This window comes from Myotis myotis, unplaced genomic scaffold, assembly GCF_014108235.1.
Source record: "Myotis myotis isolate mMyoMyo1 unplaced genomic scaffold, mMyoMyo1.p scaffold_m19_p_18, whole genome shotgun sequence".
NCBI classification, from domain to species: Eukaryota; Metazoa; Chordata; class Mammalia; order Chiroptera; family Vespertilionidae; genus Myotis; species Myotis myotis.
The window spans coordinates 2,450,575-2,471,326 of record NW_023416322.1 but is presented as its reverse complement, the minus strand read 5'-3'; the positions used below and the strand labels follow the sequence as shown (position 1 = coordinate 2,471,326).

The 20,752-nt window shown below is 56.8% G+C and overlaps 2 protein-coding genes and 1 non-coding gene across 3 annotated transcripts in view; 1 reads left to right on the top strand and 2 right to left on the bottom strand.

The window, feature by feature from the left end:
* Positions 1-257: 257 nt before the first annotated feature.
* MGST3 (microsomal glutathione S-transferase 3) lies at positions 258-19,349 on the bottom strand. Its single transcript, XM_036343487.1, has 6 exons — positions 19,192-19,349; positions 3,713-3,836; positions 2,850-2,923; positions 2,339-2,396; positions 1,170-1,242; positions 258-508 (listed from the first exon to the last, which is right to left on the bottom strand). The coding sequence occupies exons 2-6, from the start codon at positions 3,827-3,829 to the stop codon at positions 372-374; spliced, it is 459 nt and encodes a 152-aa protein (XP_036199380.1). The 5' UTR covers positions 3,830-3,836; positions 19,192-19,349; the 3' UTR covers positions 258-371.
* Positions 16,565-16,627, bottom strand: LOC118673803. The gene has a single exon (XR_004973478.1). It is a non-coding gene; the product is annotated as a U7 small nuclear RNA (small nuclear RNA).
* RXRG (retinoid X receptor gamma) overlaps positions 17,969-20,752 on the top strand; it is a 143,877-nt gene continuing 141,093 nt past the window's right edge. Inside the window, exon 1 of the mRNA XM_036343484.1 lies at positions 17,969-18,636. The gene's annotated coding sequence lies outside the window, so the exon portion shown is untranslated. The remainder of the gene's footprint in view (positions 18,637-20,752) is intronic.

The window sequence follows — 20,752 nt, the reverse complement described above, 5'->3', positions numbered from 1 at the left end:
TCTCAGATCCTAACCAGAGCCTAACTGCCTTGACCGTCTGATCATTAAGCTCTCTGTGTCCGCAGTATCCCACCACGTACAGCACGGACCCTGAACACGGGCACCTCTTCAACTGCACCCTTCCTCTGAGCCCAGTTTTCACAGCTGCCAAGGGTGCCAGGCGGGGGCAGGGGGCAGGGTGCCAGCAGGGGGCAGGAGTAGGGGCAAGCTGCTTATTTACATAAAGACTCAACAGGAAATAAGTCACAGAGTCAGGGTTACTTAGGAGGCTGGTGCCAGATAAATTTTATTATATTTAGAAAAAAAAAAGTAACTGGAAATAAAAGTAAGTCATTCAAAATGAATGGGGGTTTTTAACACCCTGCCCACCCTTAATGGCAGCACTTGGACCCGCCGCCCAAGCCGGGTTTAACCCACCCGAGGTGCTGGAAGGCGGAGCACACGGTGGTGCCCATCAGGCCGAGGAGGGCGACGGAGCCCAGGGCCCCCCGGCTCCGCTTGCTGGGCTCTGGAAGAGGAGGAGGAGGAGGAGGAGAGGTTACGGGCAGCTCCGCAGGCTGCCGTCGGCGTCCGAGAGCCCTGCCCTCCGGGCGGCAGACCGCCCGGTCAGAAGCGGTCAGCCCCCTCCCGCCACGCCAGGCGCTACGCCAGGGCTGCGTGGGCCTCAGAAAGTCACAGGACAGTCATGGGAACTGCGAGGCCCGGACCTGGGCCGGGCCGCCCTCCCCTTTAAAGACGCACGGGCAGCAGGACCCTGTCCCTCTGTCTGCCGGCCCCCAGGCGTGAGCAGCAGGGCCCGGCGTCACCCTGCCTGTCTCCGAGTCCTGGCTTATAGTTTCCACCCAGTGGCTCTGTGACGCAGAGAGAGCCTTCGTCTTTCTAAGCCTCAGTTTCCCCATCTGGGAAAGAAGATGCTATTATCTACATCACAGAATTGCCGGAAGTTTTGAAATAGCGAGATGCAAAGTTCTTAGAGCAGCAATGGACACAGAAAATGCTCGATAAAGGTAAGTTTTGTTACTATTCAAAGGTGAGTAAAAAGGAAGACGGTAACGGACCTTTCACCTAACTTCCAGTTCCGCCCTTTCCCTAAAGTCCTGCTAAGAAGGGAAATGTAGCCGCCTCAGGTTTGCACCTTGCTTCCCTGGCGGGAGTCCGCGTGGCCTTACCTCCTGTGTAGTAGCCATAGGCATAGAGCACTCGTCCCACGATCCAGGCCAAGCCCAAGCCCGAAACGACTCGCTAAAGAAGGGGGGTGGGGAGGGACATGTTAGTGTTTGCATTCAAGGAATAGGCAGAGCTGTCAGCTGTATTAACATTGTTGACCGCACAATGTTTTAGCAGAAAGTTAGTAATTTCACTCGTGTCACGAACTGCAGACGTGCTATTCTGGCAGCTGCTGTGGATCGAGGGCTGTGGAGGCCCAGTCCCAGAAGGGGAAACGCCTGTCCTCCGTCAGGACTCGGGTAAGAGGACACTTTCTGGCCAAGGCAGGACCAAAAGGCAAGTAATCGGGCTCAGGAAACCGGCTTGATTTACACAAGGTAGAGGGCAGACCAACCCCACGGCCCCCAGGGCTACCGTGGCCTCCGAGGCCCATCACCCCGTAAGGGGCCACCGCATACACTCAGGTGCCTACGGTCAGGTCCCTGAGACCAGGCAGCTGGTTGGTTCACCGCCGTCACCTCAGGCGACCAGTGAGTGCTTGTTGCAAGAATGGATGAATGTGCAAAGTAAAACATAGAGTCAGACCTGGTTCAAATTCTGACTCTCCTATCCTGTAGCTAATTGACTTTGAGAAGGTTACACAGTATCCATGATGTTTCCCCTCATCTGTGAAAAAAACCCACAACGGAAAATCTGCCTGACTTAAAGAACTCTGTTAACACAGACAATAGGGTGGTGAAGGTCTGGGGCAGGGGCTGGGGTGGGCTGAAGAGGGTCAACGGGGAAAAGGGGACATATCTAATACTTTCAACAATAAAGAGTAAAAAACCACACCAGGGTTCTGCCCAGCCAGGCGTGGCTCAGTGGATGAGCATCGACCCAGGAACCAAGAGGTCACCAGTTCGATTCTGGTCAGGCCACATGCCCAGGCTGTGGGCTCCATCCCCAGTAGGGGGCGTGCAGGAGGCAGCCGATCAATGATCCTCCCTCATCATTGATGTTCCTCTCTCTCTCTCCCTCTCCCTTCCTCTCTGAAATCAATAAGAATGTATTTAAAAAACCAAAACCACAAAAACTCTGTTAGCAGTAACCGAATGAAATTCTTTTCAATAAATACGCAGGGCCTGGAGGAAATACGTCGGATCCCAGATGACACCCGGGGACAACTCACCGGGTGGTACACACCGCCCACCGCGAGGAAAAATAAGAAGGGAGGGTACACTTCCAACCTGCAAGAGACAGAAAGACACTTTTAGGAAGCGCCCCAGCCAGTGCGGAGGGGCTCCTACTAAACACTGAGGAGGGAGACCGGCCACCGCCCGCCTCGGGCAGGGGATGAGGAGCAGGAGCGGGGGCGCCGTCTGACCAGCTGCGAGGGGCTCTGTGACTCGGACGGGTTTCCCTGCAGAGCGTGGAGCCCTCACTCCCTGGGCTGGGGGACTCGGTGTCGCCTAGAGCGGCGGCTACCCCTCCTGCGGGGGTGCGGCACGGGAGACAGCCTTGGCGCGTCACCCAGGACGCCACCATTCCAACGCTTCCTTGTGCTACTGTCCAGCCTGCTCGCTTACAGGTTTTTAACTGAGACTTTTCGTGAGCGCCCGTGGTCGCCACCGTCGCTCTCACAGACAGGGCGCGACGGGCGGGGCGGGACAGAGGCGTCTGGTGCCGAGGGCCACACTCACGTGTTCTGGTGGGCTCGCTGGATGCAGTTGAAGAGGTGCCCGTTTTCAGGGTCCGTGCTGTACATGGTGGGATACTGCGGACACAGAGGGCTTGCTGATCAGACGGTCAGTGAACATGAACCTGGACGCTAATCTAGCCCAAGCTTCTACGTCGGCTTAATTGTCTGCAGTGACCAGGGCTGGGTCCTCAGAGGCAGTCACTCGGGCTGTGAATGCCCAGGAGTCAGGGACGGGGCAGCTGAGCCACGGCCATCGCGGCCGGGTTTCTGACACATTGCAGACACCACAGGGAAGACCCTCCCACAGCTCCCGAGGGTCCCCGACAGGGGCAGCAGAAACAGGAGAGGTTTTGACAGGCGCTCCATTAAGAAAAGGAACGGAACTAGGGACAAATAAGAGCACTTAGAAGCAGCTCGAGTCTAACGATAAGTCACTAAACAGAAAGACACCTAGAACCGCTCCCGGGCCAATGGCAGCGGCATCCTCTGGACCAGCCAGAAGGAACGGGGGATCTGATGGGCCCCCACCGGTCCGGCGGCTCCAGCCAGTGTGTGGAAACGGGACAGTGGCCTGGGGGTGCCACGCCGGGAACAGCACTGCCTTTGAACCCTCCGCAGAAGCATCCCCCTTCCCGGAGAGCAGCTCCGGCCCAGCAGGCTGTCCCCTTCCTGCAGGAGCCGTGAAACCAGCCCCCGCAGCGCCCTGCCTTCTTCCTGCCGGGAAGGGGCAGCCTTTCTACAAGGTCCAGTCCTCACGCTGCCGCCACTGGCCACTCGCCTCGCCTCGCCCTCGCCCTCGCCTCGCCTCGCCTCCCCCTCCAGGACGGGAAACAAGTTCTCGCCCAGACCACGTGTCCCACTCACCTCCACCTTGTACTTCTTGCGGGCCTTGGAGACGTTGATGGCGAGATGCGCTACCATGATGAAGCTGGCGGCCCCGGTCAGGACCACGAACCCGTACTCCTTGGAGAGGACGGCCATCTTGGCTCTGCAGGGAAACAGCAGGGACACCAGCCTGTGGCGAGCGCGGCAGGAGCAACGAACTCCGGCAGGTCACAGGGGCGCGACGAGGCCTCGAAGAAGTGGCTGGAGATACTGCTGCATCCACGCACAGAATTTAAAACTATAAGGATGCAGCCTTCACAGACAGTCCTCGACATTATCGTCCACTCTCTCTCGTGCTGGGTTTTCCATCAACGCGACATTAAGAGCTGTGTCTAACCTCTGAGCTGCTCGCAGGGCAGCCCCCCGCCCCTCTCCAGGATGGACCCAGTGGGAAGGGCTGTCTCCATGAGTCAGTACTAGCGTCACTCCAAAGCGTGGAAAATCAGCTTGGTAGTTATTAGAACAAAAATATGGGCTGGATTCTGCAGACCCTTAGAAAACGAACGGCTGAGCTTTCCCATCTGCCCCGTATCCTTGGGCCAGCGGGCCATTTACAGGAAGCTGCCTCCGACTATCCCAAAACAGTGAAACCAGCGCATTTGGTTCAGGTCAAAGTGTACAAGTCGAGAGTCGGCTTCCAGACCCAAATCTTTGGACAGGGCGCCGGGCTCCCGGGCAGGTGGGCACACGGTGTGCCGGGCCGCACCGTCAGCTCATGGTCCCTCTCCCCAAGCCCACAGCGCTGGGCTACCCATGAGGCAAGGAGGCGCCGCGAGGAGGGCAGAGCCAAGACCAGGGAGGCCTGAGAACCCTCCCCAGCCTCGGAGCAGCCAGGCCAACACTGACCTGGTGCTTAGTCCTTGACCTCTGTTCCCCGACTTGCAAGGACTTGGGTAGGAGAAGCCAGGCGGCAGGACTAAGTGCCTCTCGGGCAGGCGTTTCTACTGCAGGCAATGGCCCCTCAGAAGCAAGTGCCCAGAAACCTACAGTTCGAATCGAGCATGTTCGACTCGCTCCTCTCCCAGAGCAGAAACGCAGTCTGGGAGTTAGGCCCCGGGCCACCACGCCCCTGGCGCTTTGCTAAGGTGACGGTGGTAGTTGCAAAGGGCTGCATCAGCGGGAATGGGAGTGCCTGCCCCCCCGAGGCTCCCCCTGCAGGGGCCGCAGACACCTGGACAGGTGCAGGAGCAAGGCACCCATCCAGGGAGGAGTCCTGCTCCCTCGCCAGGGGCCGGCACTCCCGCGGCTAGGATCCTGCCAACACAGAGCCAAGCTTCACTGAGGTTGCCGCTAAGCTCCCAGGAGGGAGTCTGGCCAGGCACTGACGTGTGCTTAGAGGAACCTGTGGGGTCGATGCCACTCCGGGTGGCTTTCAGGAGCGACCCCCTCCAACTGAGGTAACCTTGCCACCTGGCACAGTCCTGGAGTCCAGCATGTGCGTCCGTTACACTTCCCTCCCCTCAGACCTCCCAGAGAAATGGGGGCAGCTGGCTGGCTGGGCTCCTTGGGCAGGAGGTCAGAACTCAGGAAAGCAGGCACCGCAGCTGCTGAAAACAAATCCAGGGACTGAGTCACGGCGAAGGCTCGTCCTGTAAGGAGGGAACCAGCTTAGTTCCCTCAGGGAGAGAAAACCTTAATTATTTGCTGAATTCTTTTTTCCTAGGAATCCAGGGCAAAGGGAGGGACATTTGCTCTGGATTCCTCGACCTTTGTGGTTCAGGCCAGGTGTGCGCTGGGATGGGGGGCAGCTCAGCTCCCGGTGGCCACACCCAGCAGTCCCAGCCCCACCCGGGCCCTGCCAGCTCAGGCCAGCAGATAGCTGGGGCAGAGCTCCAGATGCTGATAAGTGGCACGGAGGCCCTGGCCGGTGTGAGCGCTGCTGTGGGCGGCACGCCCCAGCTCTGTGTCACCAGCAACCCTTCCGCCCACCCAGCACGATAAGGCCGGGCGGGAACTCCGCCCTAGACTCTGCCTCTCCGTGTGCCGGACACGCAGCCCGCCCAAGAGTGTTCGCAGCTCAGCTTCACGGCGGTGAGGAACACTTTGCAACTTGCTTGTTTGTTAATTATCTTACAGCGTTTAAGGTTATACATTAAAATTTACAATTTGTATAAATAAGAGTGCATTTAGGCACATACAGGGTGAGGCAAAAGTAGGTTTACAGCTGTTGGTATGGAAAATGATACAATAATTAATAAATAATAACCTAATCCAATAAAAAAGAAACATACAAATTGACTGCACCTCCGCTATGCCCCAAGCCATGACCACCAGCCAATCAGAGTGACTATATGCAAATTAACCCAACCAAGATGGTGGCCGGCAGCTATGGAGCTGGAGCAAGCAGGAGGCATGGTTGCCCCGGCAATGGAGGAAGCCAAACTTCCCACCTGCCCTGGCTGGCTGTGGCCTCCGCTCAAGGCAACAAAGTTTCAATTATAGAAGCTAAATAAATCCCAGATACCTGCTTCCAGCCAGCCTCCACTGGGAGCTTGGGTGGCTGGGGGCTGTGGCCTGCCTGCAAACAGCCATCAGCCCCTCACTCAGGCTGGCCAGGCACCCCAGGGGGGACCCCCACCCTGAAGGAGCTGTGTCCAGCCAGCAAACAGCCATCAGCTCCTCACCCAGACTGGCCAGGCACCCCAGCAGGACCCCCCACCATGAACGGGGTGTGGCCAGCCTGAAAACAGCCCTCAGCCCCTCACCCAGGCTGGCCAGGCAACCCAGCGGGGACCCCTACCAGGAAGGGGCTGATCCAGGACACCCTTCAGGGCAAACCAGCCGGCCCCCACCCATGCACCAGGCCTCTGTCCTATATAATAAAAGGGTACTATGCAAATTGACCCTAACAGCAGAACGACTGGGAATGACTGGTCACTATGACACACACTGACCACCAGGGGGCAGACACTCAATGCAGGAGCTGCCCCCTGGTGGTCAGTGTGCTCTCACATGGAGGAGCTCTGCTCAGCCACAAGCCAGACTGACAGCTGCCAGTACAGCGGGGGTGGTGGGAGCCTCTCCCGCCTCAGCAGCGCTAAGGATGTTCGACTGCCAGCTTAGGCCCGATCCCCTGGGGAGCGGGCCTAAGCCAGCAGGTGGTCATCCCCCGAGGGGTCCCAGACTGCGAGAGGGCACAGGCCAGGCTGAGGGAACCCCCCCGAGTGCACAAATTTTTGTGCACCGGGCCTCTAGTACAAGAATAAACAATGTTTCTCAGGCTCACAACTGTAACCCTACTTTGCACCACCCTGTGTCTGGGAGGATCTGGTCTGTGCATCACATGCGGGGGAGGGGCAAGGTGTAGTCACCTGGGACAGCCTGTCACAGGCTGGCAATACTCCTGCATTATTCATACCTTTCAGCTCATTCATTCCACTGGGAATCTGTTTGGTTCAAAGACATCACCTCAGCTCTATTTGTAATTGCAAACTCGGACACAGTACAGATGTACTTGCCTAAAGGACTAAATGGATAACTCACCCATAAAACACACTGCAGGAAAACAATTAAAAATGGGGTGTACGAAAGTGACAAATGTTGAAACAGGGTTCATTTTTAGCATGTTAGGTAAAAAAATAATGTGTATATACAGTATAGTCTTAGTTTTCTCAATAATAGAAGAAAATATAAAAATCATAAGCCTAGTTATTTCTAGTGGCTGATTTATATATTTTCTTTTGAACTTTCCAATAATTTCCCAAAGAAGCAAACATATACCCCAAAACTTATATAAAAATGGCCTGACAGCACTAGCCAGTTTGGCTCAGTGGAAAGAGCATCGGCTTGCAGACCAAAGGGTCCCGGGTTCGATTCTGGTCAAGGGCACATACCTTGGTTGCAGGCTCCTCCCTGGCCTGGGCCCTGGTTGGGGCACTTGCAGGAGGCAACCAATCCATGTGTTTCTCTCACATCAATGTTTCTCTCTGTCTTTCCTTCTCTCTTCCACTCTCCCTAAAAATCAATGGAAAAATATCCTTGGGGGAGGATTAAAAAACAATAAGCATAGGAATGGCCTGACAGTGATGGGTGATGAAGAGACAGGAGCAGGTTGGACCCATGGCTCGAGTCCTGACATCCCCCTGGGGGCTCTGTAGTGAGGGGCTCTGTAGTGAGGACACTGCTGGGCTGAGTGTCTGAGTCAGAGCCTGGCTCTCATACTTCCTCTCTGTGTCCTGGGAAAATTAGTCAGCTTCTTTCAGCAGCCTGCCTCCCCACTGACTAAATGGAAGTCATAATAGACCTACCCACCTCTGTGGTTGTGAGGTTACGTGCAGGAGGCGCACACAGCTTATAACCCCAGCCTGGATGCCTGACACTTAGCAAGTGCTCAATAAATGCTGTACATGGAGTTATGTTATACATGCTGAGGTTCTGTTGACTGTCTTTGCCCTGATCTATAATAATCCTATCTAGTAACAGACAAACATGGTAATTGACCGTACCTTCGCTACGCCTCCCATAGGCTAATCAGTGAGATATGCAAATTAACCACCAACAAAGATGGCGGTTAATTTGCCTACGTAGGTGCGAAGCAGCAGAGCAAAGACTGAAGGCGGCTCCGGCCGGAGTGAAGGCCTGGGTCCCAGGTGCCGGAGGAAAGCCGGTGCCAGCAGCCAGGGGAAGGGAAGGCCTATTGCACGAATCTTTTTGTGCAACAGGCCTCTAGTAAAAGCATAATATGTTAATTAGACCAGATGTCCTTCCAGATGTTCTTCTGGATGACAGTCTGGACGAAGCCGGGGCTGCGAGGGAAGCCCGGGTCCCGGGTGCCAGAGGGAAGTGGGTGCCGGCAGCCGAGGGAAGGAAGGCCTATTCTTGCATGAATTTCATGCATTGGGCCTCTAGTTCAGGGATGGCGAACCTTTTGAGCTCGGCGTGTTAGCATTTTGAAAAACCCTAACTTAACTCTGGTGCTGTGTCACATATAGAAATTTTTTGATATTTGCAACCATAGTAAAACAAAGACTTATATTTTCGATATTTATTTTATATGTTTAAATTCCATTTAACAAAGAAAAATTAACCAAAAAATGAGTTCGCGTGTCACCTCTGACACGCTTGTCATAGGTTTGCCATCACTGCTCTAGTTCGATTATAACAGGAAAACTTTGAATAAATGATAATGAATGTACATTTAAGAATCTGTCCTTTAGAATTGCTATTTTAAAATAGCAAACAAATCTTAGAGCAACATGTGTCCTCTCCTTTTCTGAGCTGAGTGCAAATATGTGATCTGAAAGGCAGACTGTTCAGGAGAAAGCACCTCACTAGTGCCGACTCTGCATCTACCTGTCCACGCTTACCTATGCCTTCTGCCTGCCCCGCTCCTGGCCGGGCGCTGCAGGGAGGAGGTGAACAGCCAGACTTGGGCCCCTGCCCTCACAAAGCTTATTTCCAGCAGGGGAAGCAGGCAAGTCAGTAAGCAGATACCCAATTCCAGATTTCCCCCTTCACAGCCGTGATCAGAAACTGGGCACAAAGAGCCCCACGGGAAGGAAGCTGAGTGGCCGGGGCAGGGCAGGACCGGTGCTTGCAGAGGCGGGCTTCCAGCGGCTCCTGGCAGACCCGAGAGGCGGCAGAGCGGTTCAGCCGCAAGAAGGTTAAGTTGAAGGTTTAAAGGAACTTGAATCATTCCATCCAGTTTTTACTTTTCAGTTAGACACATTCTGTCACTGGTTTGAGAGAAGAGACCCCTTGGGAAATGTTTCCACTCCTGGCCGACTTGGCGTTGTTGATGACTCGTCTCCTGGGGGCACAGCGTGGAGGAGAGGCGTGGGAACGCTGAGTGGTGTGGTGTTCACAGCTCGGTGACCCCGGGGCCGTGGATGAGTGCTTGGAACGCCATCTCTTTTGTGCGGCGGCGAGAAGACAGGGGTGCAGGGGGCTTTTCAGAAAGCTACCAGGCGGCACTGCACAGCCTCAGTCCTGGCGCGATCACGCTCCCAGCCCCGGGAGGCTGGTCTCAGCCCTGCAGATCCGCTCGGCTCCGGGCCTGAGTGAGCCACACTCGTCGCGTCCCGGCAGCTGGCTCAGGTCCCGCCCTCCTGCCCCTGTCTATTTAGATGCCAACGGGGAGTTTGTTTCCTCTGTGGATAGTGTACTGAGTCTAAGAACATGGAACTCCTTTATTCAACCACGACATGCAGAGCACTTACTGCATGCCAGGCACTGTTAGGTGTGGCGGAGACAGCGTGAGCAAATGGGGTCCCTGCCCGCAAGGCACCACCATTCTCGAGATGACGGAAGATGAACAACAAACACGCAAAACTCAACTGAGAGTGGCCTCCGCCGTGGAGGGCGGGGCCTGGCTACTCTCTCAGGATGCCGTGGGCCTCTGCCGTGGGCCTCTGCCGTGACAGCTGTGCCGAGTGAGGGAGAAACAGCTGCACAGCATCCTGGGGAAAGAACAGCAAGTGCAGGGGCCCTGAGGCACAGCTGGCACGTTCAAGGTCAGGACGGCGCCGGTGTGGCGAACGGTGGGAATCGTAGGTGAGGTAGAGGGACCGTACAGGCAGGGAACAGGCAACTCTTCCTGCTTCTCCCTCCAGGGACTGGGACAAGAGGTGCTGAGGAGGAAAAGCTGGGAGGGTCAGGAGGAGGCACCACTCCCCTGGGACGGTGTGACCCAGCGAGGTGAGCCGTCACTGACTCGCGTGCATGGGACGAGCTCTCAAGGTAGGAAGGGGTCCAGAGCAGCACAGACCCGGCGGCAGGGAAGACAACGTTCTGAGGGGAAGAAGTGGCCCCGGGAGCAGACCGAGCGCTCTTGGCTTTGGCGACGGGACCCCTGACGGCGGGACCCCTGACGGCAGCTTCAGGGGAAGGGGGGAAGGGGGGAGCAGTCCTGCCAGCAGGGCCCCAGGCCTGTCCTGCCCCCTCCCCAGGAGGCCTCTGCCTGGGCGTGTTCGCACACCTGCCTCACGCTGACCAGCGACCAGTCAACACGCACGTGGACACTGACCACGGCACCCGGCCCGCGTCTCCCAGTGCACCACTCGCCTCCTAGGACAGACGGGTCCCCACGTATGTTTTTATAGTAACTTGCACGTCGACAGAACCTCAGTGGAGGCTGCTGTTCTTTGTTCTAGGCCGTGGTTCACCTGCAGGGTTCGCTGCAACACGCCCTGCCCTGGAGTTTCTGGCCCAGTGGGTCCCAGTGGGTCCCGGGGGGCCTGGGAGTCGGGCTTTGTAACAAGTGCCTCGGAGAGGCTGGGGCCGCTGTCGGGACCACCGTTTAGGAACATTTCAGGTGTTGCTATTGCCCAATTCCAACCCACAGGCATGGCCCTGCCGCACCCCGAGCTCCAGGGCTGAGGAGCCAGAGGTGGTTTGCAGAGCGAGCTGCGTCCAAGCGCCCAGTGGCCCCGCACACTTACTCGCCCCCGCAGCCCGGTTCCTTCAGCCAGCTCCTGGACGAGGGCTCGGAACCAAAGAGGTGGGCCCGAGCTCAGGACCTGCTGGGACTGCCTCCTCCGCCTAAGCGGTGACAGCCGCTCCTTCCCAGCTCTCTCCACGGTCACGGTCACTCACCGGACCCAATGTGCCCACTCATCAATTCAGCCAGAGCGGAAGGCTTTTCACCTTTAAAGTGATGCTCCTTACGCACAGGAGCACCTGAGACAGCCACGGTCAGACCATGGATCAGGGCACCTGACATTCTCTATTGATTTCAGAGAGGAAGGGAGAGAGCGATAGAAACATCAATGATGAGAGGAAATCATTGATCAGCTGCCTCCTGCATGCTCCCCACTGGGGATTGAGCCTGTAACCCGGGCATATGCCCCTGACCGGAATCAAACCCAGGACCCTTCAGTCCGCAGGCGATGCTCTATCCACTGAGCCAAACCGGCTAGGGGAGGGGTACCTGACATTCTGAACATCGGCACCATGACTTCAAGTGAAAGGGCCACCTAAGGATCCACAGGCCCTCCAGCTACTCCTGGTGAATGTTCACCCCAGAGGGCAGGAATGGCATCCTGGGAAACAGCAGCACCCTCCGCCCTGGATACCTGCTGTCAGACCTGATACCGACAGAGTGCTTCTTGCACGCCAGGCACGTACTAGTTTATATACATTAACACTCAGTCCCCACAACGACCCTGCGTGGGGGTCACTGTTACCATCCCATTGTACAGATGAGGAAACTGAGGCAAGAGGGGTTTATAACTGCCTAAGGCCCACAGCTAGCGAGTGCAGAACTGGGGTCTAAACTCGGGCAGGCGGGCCTGTGTCCTGCTTGGCGCTACCACACAGGCTGCAGGGCCCCCCTTCCTCAGGAGCTCGATCACTCCTTCCCCAGACGGGGAGCAATGAGGAGGCCACTCCACTAAGCTCCCCTCAGGGGCAGTGCCAGAGCGACACCTGGCTCCTCCAGGACGGCCAGGGCACAGAGCCAGGCCGGGGAACATGCGCACAGGTCCCCGAACTCTGCGAAGACAGACAGAGTTCTTCCTTCCAACCCGCTGCCCTGTGCTTCTCTCCTCACTAGGGGCTAGGGCAGGGGTGGGCAAACTACGGCCCGCGGGCCGGATCCGGCCCGTTTGAAATGAATAAAACTAAAAAAAAAAAAAGACCGTACCCTTTTATGTAATGATGTTTACTTTGAATTTATATTAGTTCACACAAACACTCCATCCATGCTTTTGTTCCGGCCCTCCGGTCCAGTTTAAGAGCCCATTGTGGCCCTCGAGTCAAAACGTTTGCCCACCCCTGGGCTAGGGCGTCGGGCGGACGGTCAGTGTTGCTCAGAGTGGCAGGAGGAGGCGTCCTCCTTAAATAGGCGTCAGCGGCGGGTGATTCATAGGCGCCCCTTGGCGACTACGGTAAGGAGCCTCATTATTTCTGTAGTTTTTAAAACAGCAACACCTGGTTTATAACGTTCTGATTTATGAAAGGATTTGTCACTGGCCAAACACGATCTTTTGAGGCTCTATCAGGTTGCGGGGAGGAAACTGGGAAGAGTGCTTTGGAAGCAGTGGGGGGTAGGCAGCAGGAAAGCCTGGCCGAGGTGGGCTTCCAGAGAGGTAGGAGCACAGGGGCCCTGGTGACCCTCGGCCCAGAGGTCTGTGGGCCAGGTGGGGGGGCGGGGGAGGGGTGGGACAACATCTCTTCTGTGCAGCCGGCGAGAAGACGCAGTGGCTTTTCAGAAAGCTACAAGGCGGCACTGCAAAGCCGCACTCCGGGCGATCGGGCCAGCCCTGGGAGGGCTGGTCTCAGTCCGAGTGAGCCACACGCATCCCCACATCCTGGCTCCAGGACCTGTGCTGACATTGTCCCGGAAGCCTGAGCAGCCCTGCCCTGCTGTTCCTGTCCTGCCCCACTCGCCTTATCTCACTGGGCCAGGGGTTCCTTCAGCTACACAGGCCTCAGCTGATACCCTGGGGCTCGGCCCTCCTGGACTTGGCTCTCCTGGGCTTGGCTCTCCTGGGCTTGGCTCTCCTGGTCTCGGCTCTCCTGGGCTCCCCTCCTGGGCTCCCCTCTCCTGGGCTCCCCTCTCCTGGGCTCCCCTCCTGGGCTCCCCTCTCCTGGGCTCCCCTCTCCTGGGCTCCCCTCTCCTGGGCTCCCCTCCTGGGCTCCCCTCTCCTGGGCTCCCCTCCTGGGCTCCCCTCTCCTGGGCTCCCCTCCTGGGCTCCCCTCCTGGGCTCCCCTCTCCTGGGCTCCCCTCTCCTGGGCTCGGCCCTCCTGCACCACGGACTGAAGGCCGCTGCCAGCAGTTCCTGGGGCAGCCGCCACCACATGGAGCAAAGCTGGGCTTTCTGGGCTCAGGCACTTGCCTCAAGTAATCGATGACTCTGCGTGGTGGAAGTTACCACTTATCTTTTACTAAAGTGAAAGCAATCAGATGTCTCAAGGGAGAGAGGATCCCCCCTTTCAGCTCCCTCTGCCCTCAAACAGACAGACACACAGACACGAGGCAGCGTGGACAGTGGCACGTCCACGTGTAAGACTGTCCTCAGGTCAGACTGCAGTCTGCCCCTGATGTCTGTTTTATGCATCAGGAGTGGGACAATGACACGGCGCTCACGGACTCACGGGAGCCTCTCCCCAGCGGTTCATGAGAAGCCTGACGGCCGCTGCACTGTGAACCCAGCCTTCCTCACACAGGCTCCTTCCTCACACCAGGGCGGACACCGTTTTCACGACTGACGTGAGGATGGTAACATGTGCTGGGCCCACCTCGCCAGCCTGAAGCACCCTGGGCGGCTGCCCAGCCTCGGCTCTGCCTCCAGGTGGGTGTGCGTGGGCACAGGCCTCCGCCAGCCCCAGCAGCACAGCCGGCCCTCCTGACACGTGTGGAGCTCAAGGGAGAGACCGGGGAGCCCGGAGGCGAGCACTGAAGAGCAAGTCCATTCCCGTGAAGAGGGCGAGGAAAGGCAGTCCCCGATTTCTGTGGTTCCAGCTATACCTGCAGACGCTGGGTCTGTCACTTCTGCGTGACACACACCATGGCACCTATGTGTTTGCCAGCATTTCCAGTGAAGCCAGACTTGAGAAGGAGCACGGAGACATTTAAGAGAAGGAGTAAGAACCGGGTGAGGATGCAAACCTCTTTGTCACAGCTGTGCCTGATCGCCCCTAACTGCTCGCCTGCCTGCCTGATCGCCCCTAACTGCCTCTGCTTGCCTGCCTGATTGCCCCTAACCACTCGCCTGCCTGCCTGATCAACCCTAACCACTTCTGCCTGCCTGATCGCCTCTACCCACTCTGCCTGCCTGCCTCATCACCCCTAACCACTCACCTGCCTGGCTGGTTGCCCCTAACCACTCGCCTGTCTGCCTGGTCACCTCTAACCACCTCTGCCTGTCTGCCTGATTGCCCCTAACTGCTCACCTGCCTGCATGAGCACCCCTAACTGCTCGCCTGCCTGCCTGATCACCCCTAACCACTCTGCCTACCTGCCTGCCCACCCCTAACCACTCTCCTGCTTGCCTGATCACCCCAAACCACTCCGCCTGTCTGCCTGATTGCCCATAACTGCTCACCTGCCCACCTGATCGCTCCTAACCGCCTCTGCTTTGGCCTGTGCCACCGCGGTTTCGTCGGGAAGGACGTCCGTAATAACGTCTGGAAGTTGGTTTGGCTGTCTGGTCTAATTAGCATATTATGCTTTTATTATTATAGATAGCCACCACTTGGCCGTCTATATATTCAAGAGTCACATGTTTTAATCCCAGCACTTTGGAGAACTGAGTTCATTCCTGCATTAGGGGTCCCTTGACCGCCCTTCCCACACTTGTCCCCTACGCCACCATGTAGCCCGTCACTGTGACTCCACAACTCCGGGATGACTCACCATGGAGTCCTCAGCCCCTTCCACTGCCCTGTGCACAGCCCCGGGCTCCCTGCAGCGACACCCCTCAGAGGGAAGTTCTCAGAAAGCCCAGGCAGAACCGTAAAGGAAGATCCCGCTGAGGCCGAGGTAGGAAATGCCCCAAGATGCGCATGTCTGGCAGATCCTGGTCGGTGCATCTGCACGGGGTGTTAGAGCAGATGCGCTATGCCTACCGCCTTCTCTCTGGAGGTGACCGTGAAAAGGCACACACGAGCCGGAATGGAGCTGAATCCCCTGGGAAAGCTGCTAATGGAGCTTCAGGAATCTAAGAAGAGTGGGTTTGTAATGAGACGGGACAGATCCTAGGTCCCTTTGCTGGTGCGAGGACACTTTGCCAACAAATTCTCAACACAAAAGGCTCCATGGGTGACAGTCCCTGATGTGGTGACACCTCACCTGGGAGCCCTGGGTCACACCAGACCACCTGGAGCTCAGCCTCCCAGTGACGGGCTCACGGGGCCAGGCTGCAAGAGACGCTCCATGGTCCGAAAGCAGTGACCTCAGAGGCAGGGAGAGAGCAGGGGAAGCCACGGGCGCAGAAGGAAAAAAATCTCAACAATTGCTTATTTGTTAAAGTCTCTGCCAGACGACCCACTTACCTGCGTGGAATGCCTGCCTGGTGCCCACCTGCCGCCTTCTTCAGTCCTGCTCAGAAGGGCTCCTCCCCACCCGGCCCTACTAAGCGCCAGTGCTCCACTGGAGGGCACGGCCACAGTGGCGACAGTCAAGGAGGGACAGAGCACAGGAGGGCTGTGAAATGGGATGGATGGAATGACGGCTGCGGGACAGAAAGTGTGATCACACAGGCAGGGAGATGGCTGTTCTTGTGGAGAAAGAGAAAGGAGGCCAGCGTGTCTGGAGGCGTGATGGAGAAAGAGTGGTTGGAGAAACAAATCATTATTCATACTACTTATTACTAGCACACGCATCATTTACTGCGCGTCAAGCACTGTTCTAAGGAGTTCACCGTGATTAACTCATTAACCCCTCAGAGCATCCCTAGGATATATTATAACTTCCATTTTTGCAGAAGAGGAAACAGCATCAGAGAGGTTAGGTCATCTGCCCAAGGTCACACAGCCGTCACAGAGGCTGCCTGGGTTCACACAGCCAGGCAGCCTGGTTCCAGGGTCTATGCTCTCAGCCCTTGGCTATCTTGCCTCTCAAGGAGGTTGGAGCCACCTTTGACCACATCTGACCTCTTCTGAAACTTGTCCACCTCCTCAGACTCTCTCCTTATTCACAAGAATAGAAAGCTAATAATTAACTCTAAATCTGTGACCGATTAAAGCCTGAGATCTTTCTAATTGGAAGAAAGAAAAAACCTTGGAAAAGGTCCAGAAAGGAACTTAAAAAAAAAAAAAAAAAGCATGTCGTCACTGCAGTATGGCAAACGAGGAGAGATTACAGAAAGGAAAAACCGTCTTCCGTCTTTCAGGCATTCAGGTTTGCAAGGGGCAAGCAGCCCAGAAATTGGCATTTCATTTTTATTTTTTTAGGGCCGTCCAGTAAACGCCGGAAGACCTGCTGGACAAATTCGAAAAGAGCTGTAAGCACTGGCACTTGGTTTTTATAAAATGATTTCCCATGCTGCCTGTCCCTTCACTGGCATTACACAGGCGCTGAGGGCCACAGGGAAACAAAGCCCTGATTGCCAGAAGAGGAAAAGAAAAATCTCAAATGAGTCACACTGACACCACTTGGATTTTCCATCACAAGAAACAGCAGCTGATTCTGCAGAGTCCCCACCAGGGTGCCAGCCATTCTGAACGAAGGAACCACCTGGGCTGCTGGCTCCTGCCCCGGACAGGGGTCTCACTCTCCATGCCTGTCTGTACCAATCATTCACATTTCTTAGGCTGGAGAAATAAAATATCACTTATTTTTAAAAAGTGTACTAAGGCACCAATACATTAGAACCCAAGTTCCAGTTAATAAACAGGTCAACTCTGGAAAGAGCTCAGAGGGGGCCATACAATTCCAAATGCTGAAATCCTTCCAGGGATTTGCAAATGTATTGGGAAGGCAGTCCTGTCTCCTCATCGCTTTTCTCCCCACAAAGAGAGTTAGGTAGACACTGTAAGAGAGAGTGTAGCAAACTCAGGAATTCTATGTTACACAGCAGCTACTACCCGATAACTGCTAAATTCTTCTTTTTCAGGAGGATGGTATACTCATAAAGAGTATTAATGAATCCATTGCAAAAACTGTAGCAACATATTCTTTTAAACAAATATTGCTTAAAAAATGTGAAATGAGCCCTAGCCAGTTTGGCTCAGTGGATAGAGCGTCAGCCTGCGGACTGAAGGGTCCCGGGTTCCATTCTGGTCAAGGGCACATGCCTGGGTTATGGGCTCGATCCCCAGTAGGGGGTGTGCAGGAGGCAGCCTATCAATGATTCCCTCTCATCATTGATGTTTCTAGCTCTCTCTCCCTCTCCCTCCCTCTCTGAAATCAATAAAAATGCGAAATGGTTCCTGGTCAGATGTGATTGGCAATGGTGTTCTGAATATGGATTCAGAATATTTAAATGGAAATACAGGGACCAGTCTGTTTAAATGCAGCCAGCTGTGCAGCAGGCACTAACTAAATTACTTTTTGACAGATTGACTTGTCATCCATTTCATTCCAGATTGGTCCAGGGGCTTTTCAGCATTTCTCTGGACAACGGGGAAAGCTCTTCTTTCACACCTGCTGAGTCTCTTTGCTGTCCTCCAATTACTAGTAGGAGGTTCCTCTCAGGACTGTCTCCTCGGAGAGCTAGGCCAGCAGAAGGGGTGTGGGGGTGTGGGGGTGGGGAGACTGCCCTTCTGCGGATTTGTGAGCGCAGCTTCTGCGGCTGGCCAGTGCCCCAACAGTGCCTCTGTTTTATATATAGTAACATGGGTTCAGGGGTGAAAATGATGCTTGACAGAGTTTGCTATTTTTGTAACATTGTGTCAGGAGGAAGCTAAACAGAACTTCTTCCCAGGGGTGAAAAATATTTATGTGGATTTGGATGTTAGTTGTATTTAACACCGGTACATTAACTCCTAGGAGGAAAAACACTCTTGATCCCGCTCCTCACATACTAGTGAACCAGATTCATTGAGCCAAGTTCACTGAACTGAATTCATCGAACTAAGTAAAACACAGCCTATACCTCTGACCGATTCCCTTGGGTCCCTCCCAGCACTGCGGCTCCTCCGAGGCGCAGAGGAAGCGCAACGCTGCGGCTGTCCGCCGCTGACCACACCTAGGTCCCCTGCAGATGCACATCTGCAGCGCAGTGCGTGGCCTTCATCCAGGAATCCGCTTCTCCAGTTTAGGGACTGAAGGCCCAGCCCCACCCTCTTGGCTCTGCTCTCCCTTCCCACACTTGTCCCCTACGCTGCCATGGAGCCGGTCACCTCATGACTCCGGAGGAAAGTATCACAGAAGCCACAACTCCGGGATGACTCACCATGGAGTCCTCAGCCCCTTCCACCGCCCTGCGCACAGCCCGGGGCTCCCTGCAGCGACACCCCGCAGAGGGAAGTTCTCGGAAAGCCCAGGCAGAACCGTAAAGGAAGATCCCGCCAAGGCCGAGGTAGGAAATGCCCCCTTAAAGGGTCCAATGCAAACCGAGAAAGGTTTCGGAGGGGCGGGAGGAAAACAAACACCATTCCCTCGGGGCTCCCCGGAGGTCCCTGGCAACACAGCCACAGCCGCAGCCGGCGCAGCGCTCCAGGGTCGTTTAAAACCCGGTGTTACCGGTGGGCCTGCCCTGCCCACTGCCCCGCAGTGCCCGCACGCCCGTCCTCGCACCAGAGCTGCAGCTGGCAAGGTCGGGCGCACAGTCCGGGGACTGGAGGAAAGGGAAGGAAGGGACTTTGGAAGGGTTGACCTTGAGAATCTCTCTGAGTTGCAGATGGCACGGCAGGGGCCAGCTGAGACGCTGCAAACCACTCCATCCTGGGGAGGATGCAGGGCAGGTGGAGGGCGAAGGGGATGGAAAGGTAGAAAGAAATCTGCAGACAGTAAGGGGGCAAGAGAGCGAGTCTCTATTCAGCTCGGGTTGCAGAGGTATGGGTGGTGCCAGCGCAGGAGCTGATGTGCCCCCGAGGGCCGGCGCGCCTCGCTGCCCGCAGGTGCGTGCACTTACCTGGATCGCCTCCGAAGGGCTGGTACAACCGCAGCTGCCGAGCGCCGTGTGGGTGAAGTGACCAGGCCTCGGGCAGGGCGTGGCGTGGTTCGAGAAGGCCCCGCCCCGCCACAGGCCCCGCCCCTGGAAGCGCTAAGGCCACGCCCCCAGGCCGGGCCCCCAGGCCGGGCTCCCAGCGCCGCGATTCCTCCGAGTGCCTGCTCCAGGCTCCTGGTTGTGAGCCAGAGACTGAAATTTCTTCCTCCTCAGGGTTGCCTGCTGATTTAACCCTTCCACTCCCAACTTTATTTATTTAGTCCTTCCGCCTTCCTAAAGTGGCCCCACCAGCTCATGTTTCCTGGGTTGGGTTTGCAGAACGGTCGCACGTTGGTAATGTGTCCCCAGCACAGCCACCGTAGCGGGCGTCTCGGCACTGGGTGGCGGGTGAGGCGCAGGCGTGCAAGGCGCATGCGCCGAAGTGGAGCGCTGCGGCGGGGAGGGAGTGGGTGCGGCCGGTGCTCGGTGTCCCGGGGCTGCCCTCGCCGAGGAAGGGACTTAGGGGTGCTCGGCCTGCGCGTTTCCCTAACCAGTAGGGTCACTGTTAGTCCTCGCTGAGAGCCCGAGCCCCGCCGCGTGGTGGCCGCGCCCGCCCTGGCGCCCGTCCGCCGGCTCGGGTCCCGCCCTCGCAGTTCTGTTTCCGGGACCAGGGTGGCACCGCCCCGCGACCGCAGATCCCCGGTCCCAAGCTCGAGCCCCACTGTCGCCTGGAGTCCAGGGTCCAGCCCCGGGCGGCCGGGCGGTGGGCGCGGCCGAAGCTGCAGGACTGGCCGGCGCTGGGACCCGGCGCACCCTGCGCTCGGACCCTCCCGGCCCGGCGGGCTCTCCCCGGGCGCCGGGGAGTCAGGTGTGCGGGCCGGACGCCAGTCTAGGCTGGTGCTGGCCCCTTCGCTGGGCTGTCAACCCCACGCCCCCCGAGTCCGGCGCGGGCCCCTGAGAGGTCTCCCGAGAGGTCTCCCGTCGCTGTGTCAGCCCCTTCCAGCGTCTCCCCCTCCCACCTTCTCAGGCGCGGGAGGCTGTGTGTGTGTGTTTTCTAAATATATTTTATTTATTTATTTTGCAGAGAGGGATAGAGAGTTAGAAACATCGATGAGAGAAACATCGATCAGCTGCCTCCTGCACACCCGCCACTGGGGATGTGCCCGCAACCAAGGCACATGCCCGTGACCGGAATGATGGACCCTTCAGTCCGCAGGTCGACGCTGTAGCCACTGAGCCACACCGGTCAGGGCGAGGCTTTGTGTTTGCCGGCTTCTGGCGCGTTGCCCTTAAAGGGCTCTCTGCAGGTTGGGAGGGAGGAAGGAGGACAGCACCTGGACGTAGGCCCCTCTCCCCCATTCCTATCTTGAAACCTGATCCCCACGGTGCTGGCATTGAGAGGTGGGGCCTTTGGGACCAGATTAGAGTCATAGGGCGGAGCCCCACGAATGGGTTAGCCCCCCCCCCCCCCCCATAAGGGACCCGGAGAGCGCCCCTGGCCAAGGCTGTCCTCTGTGTGGGGAAGCAGCTCTGGTCGGACACAACC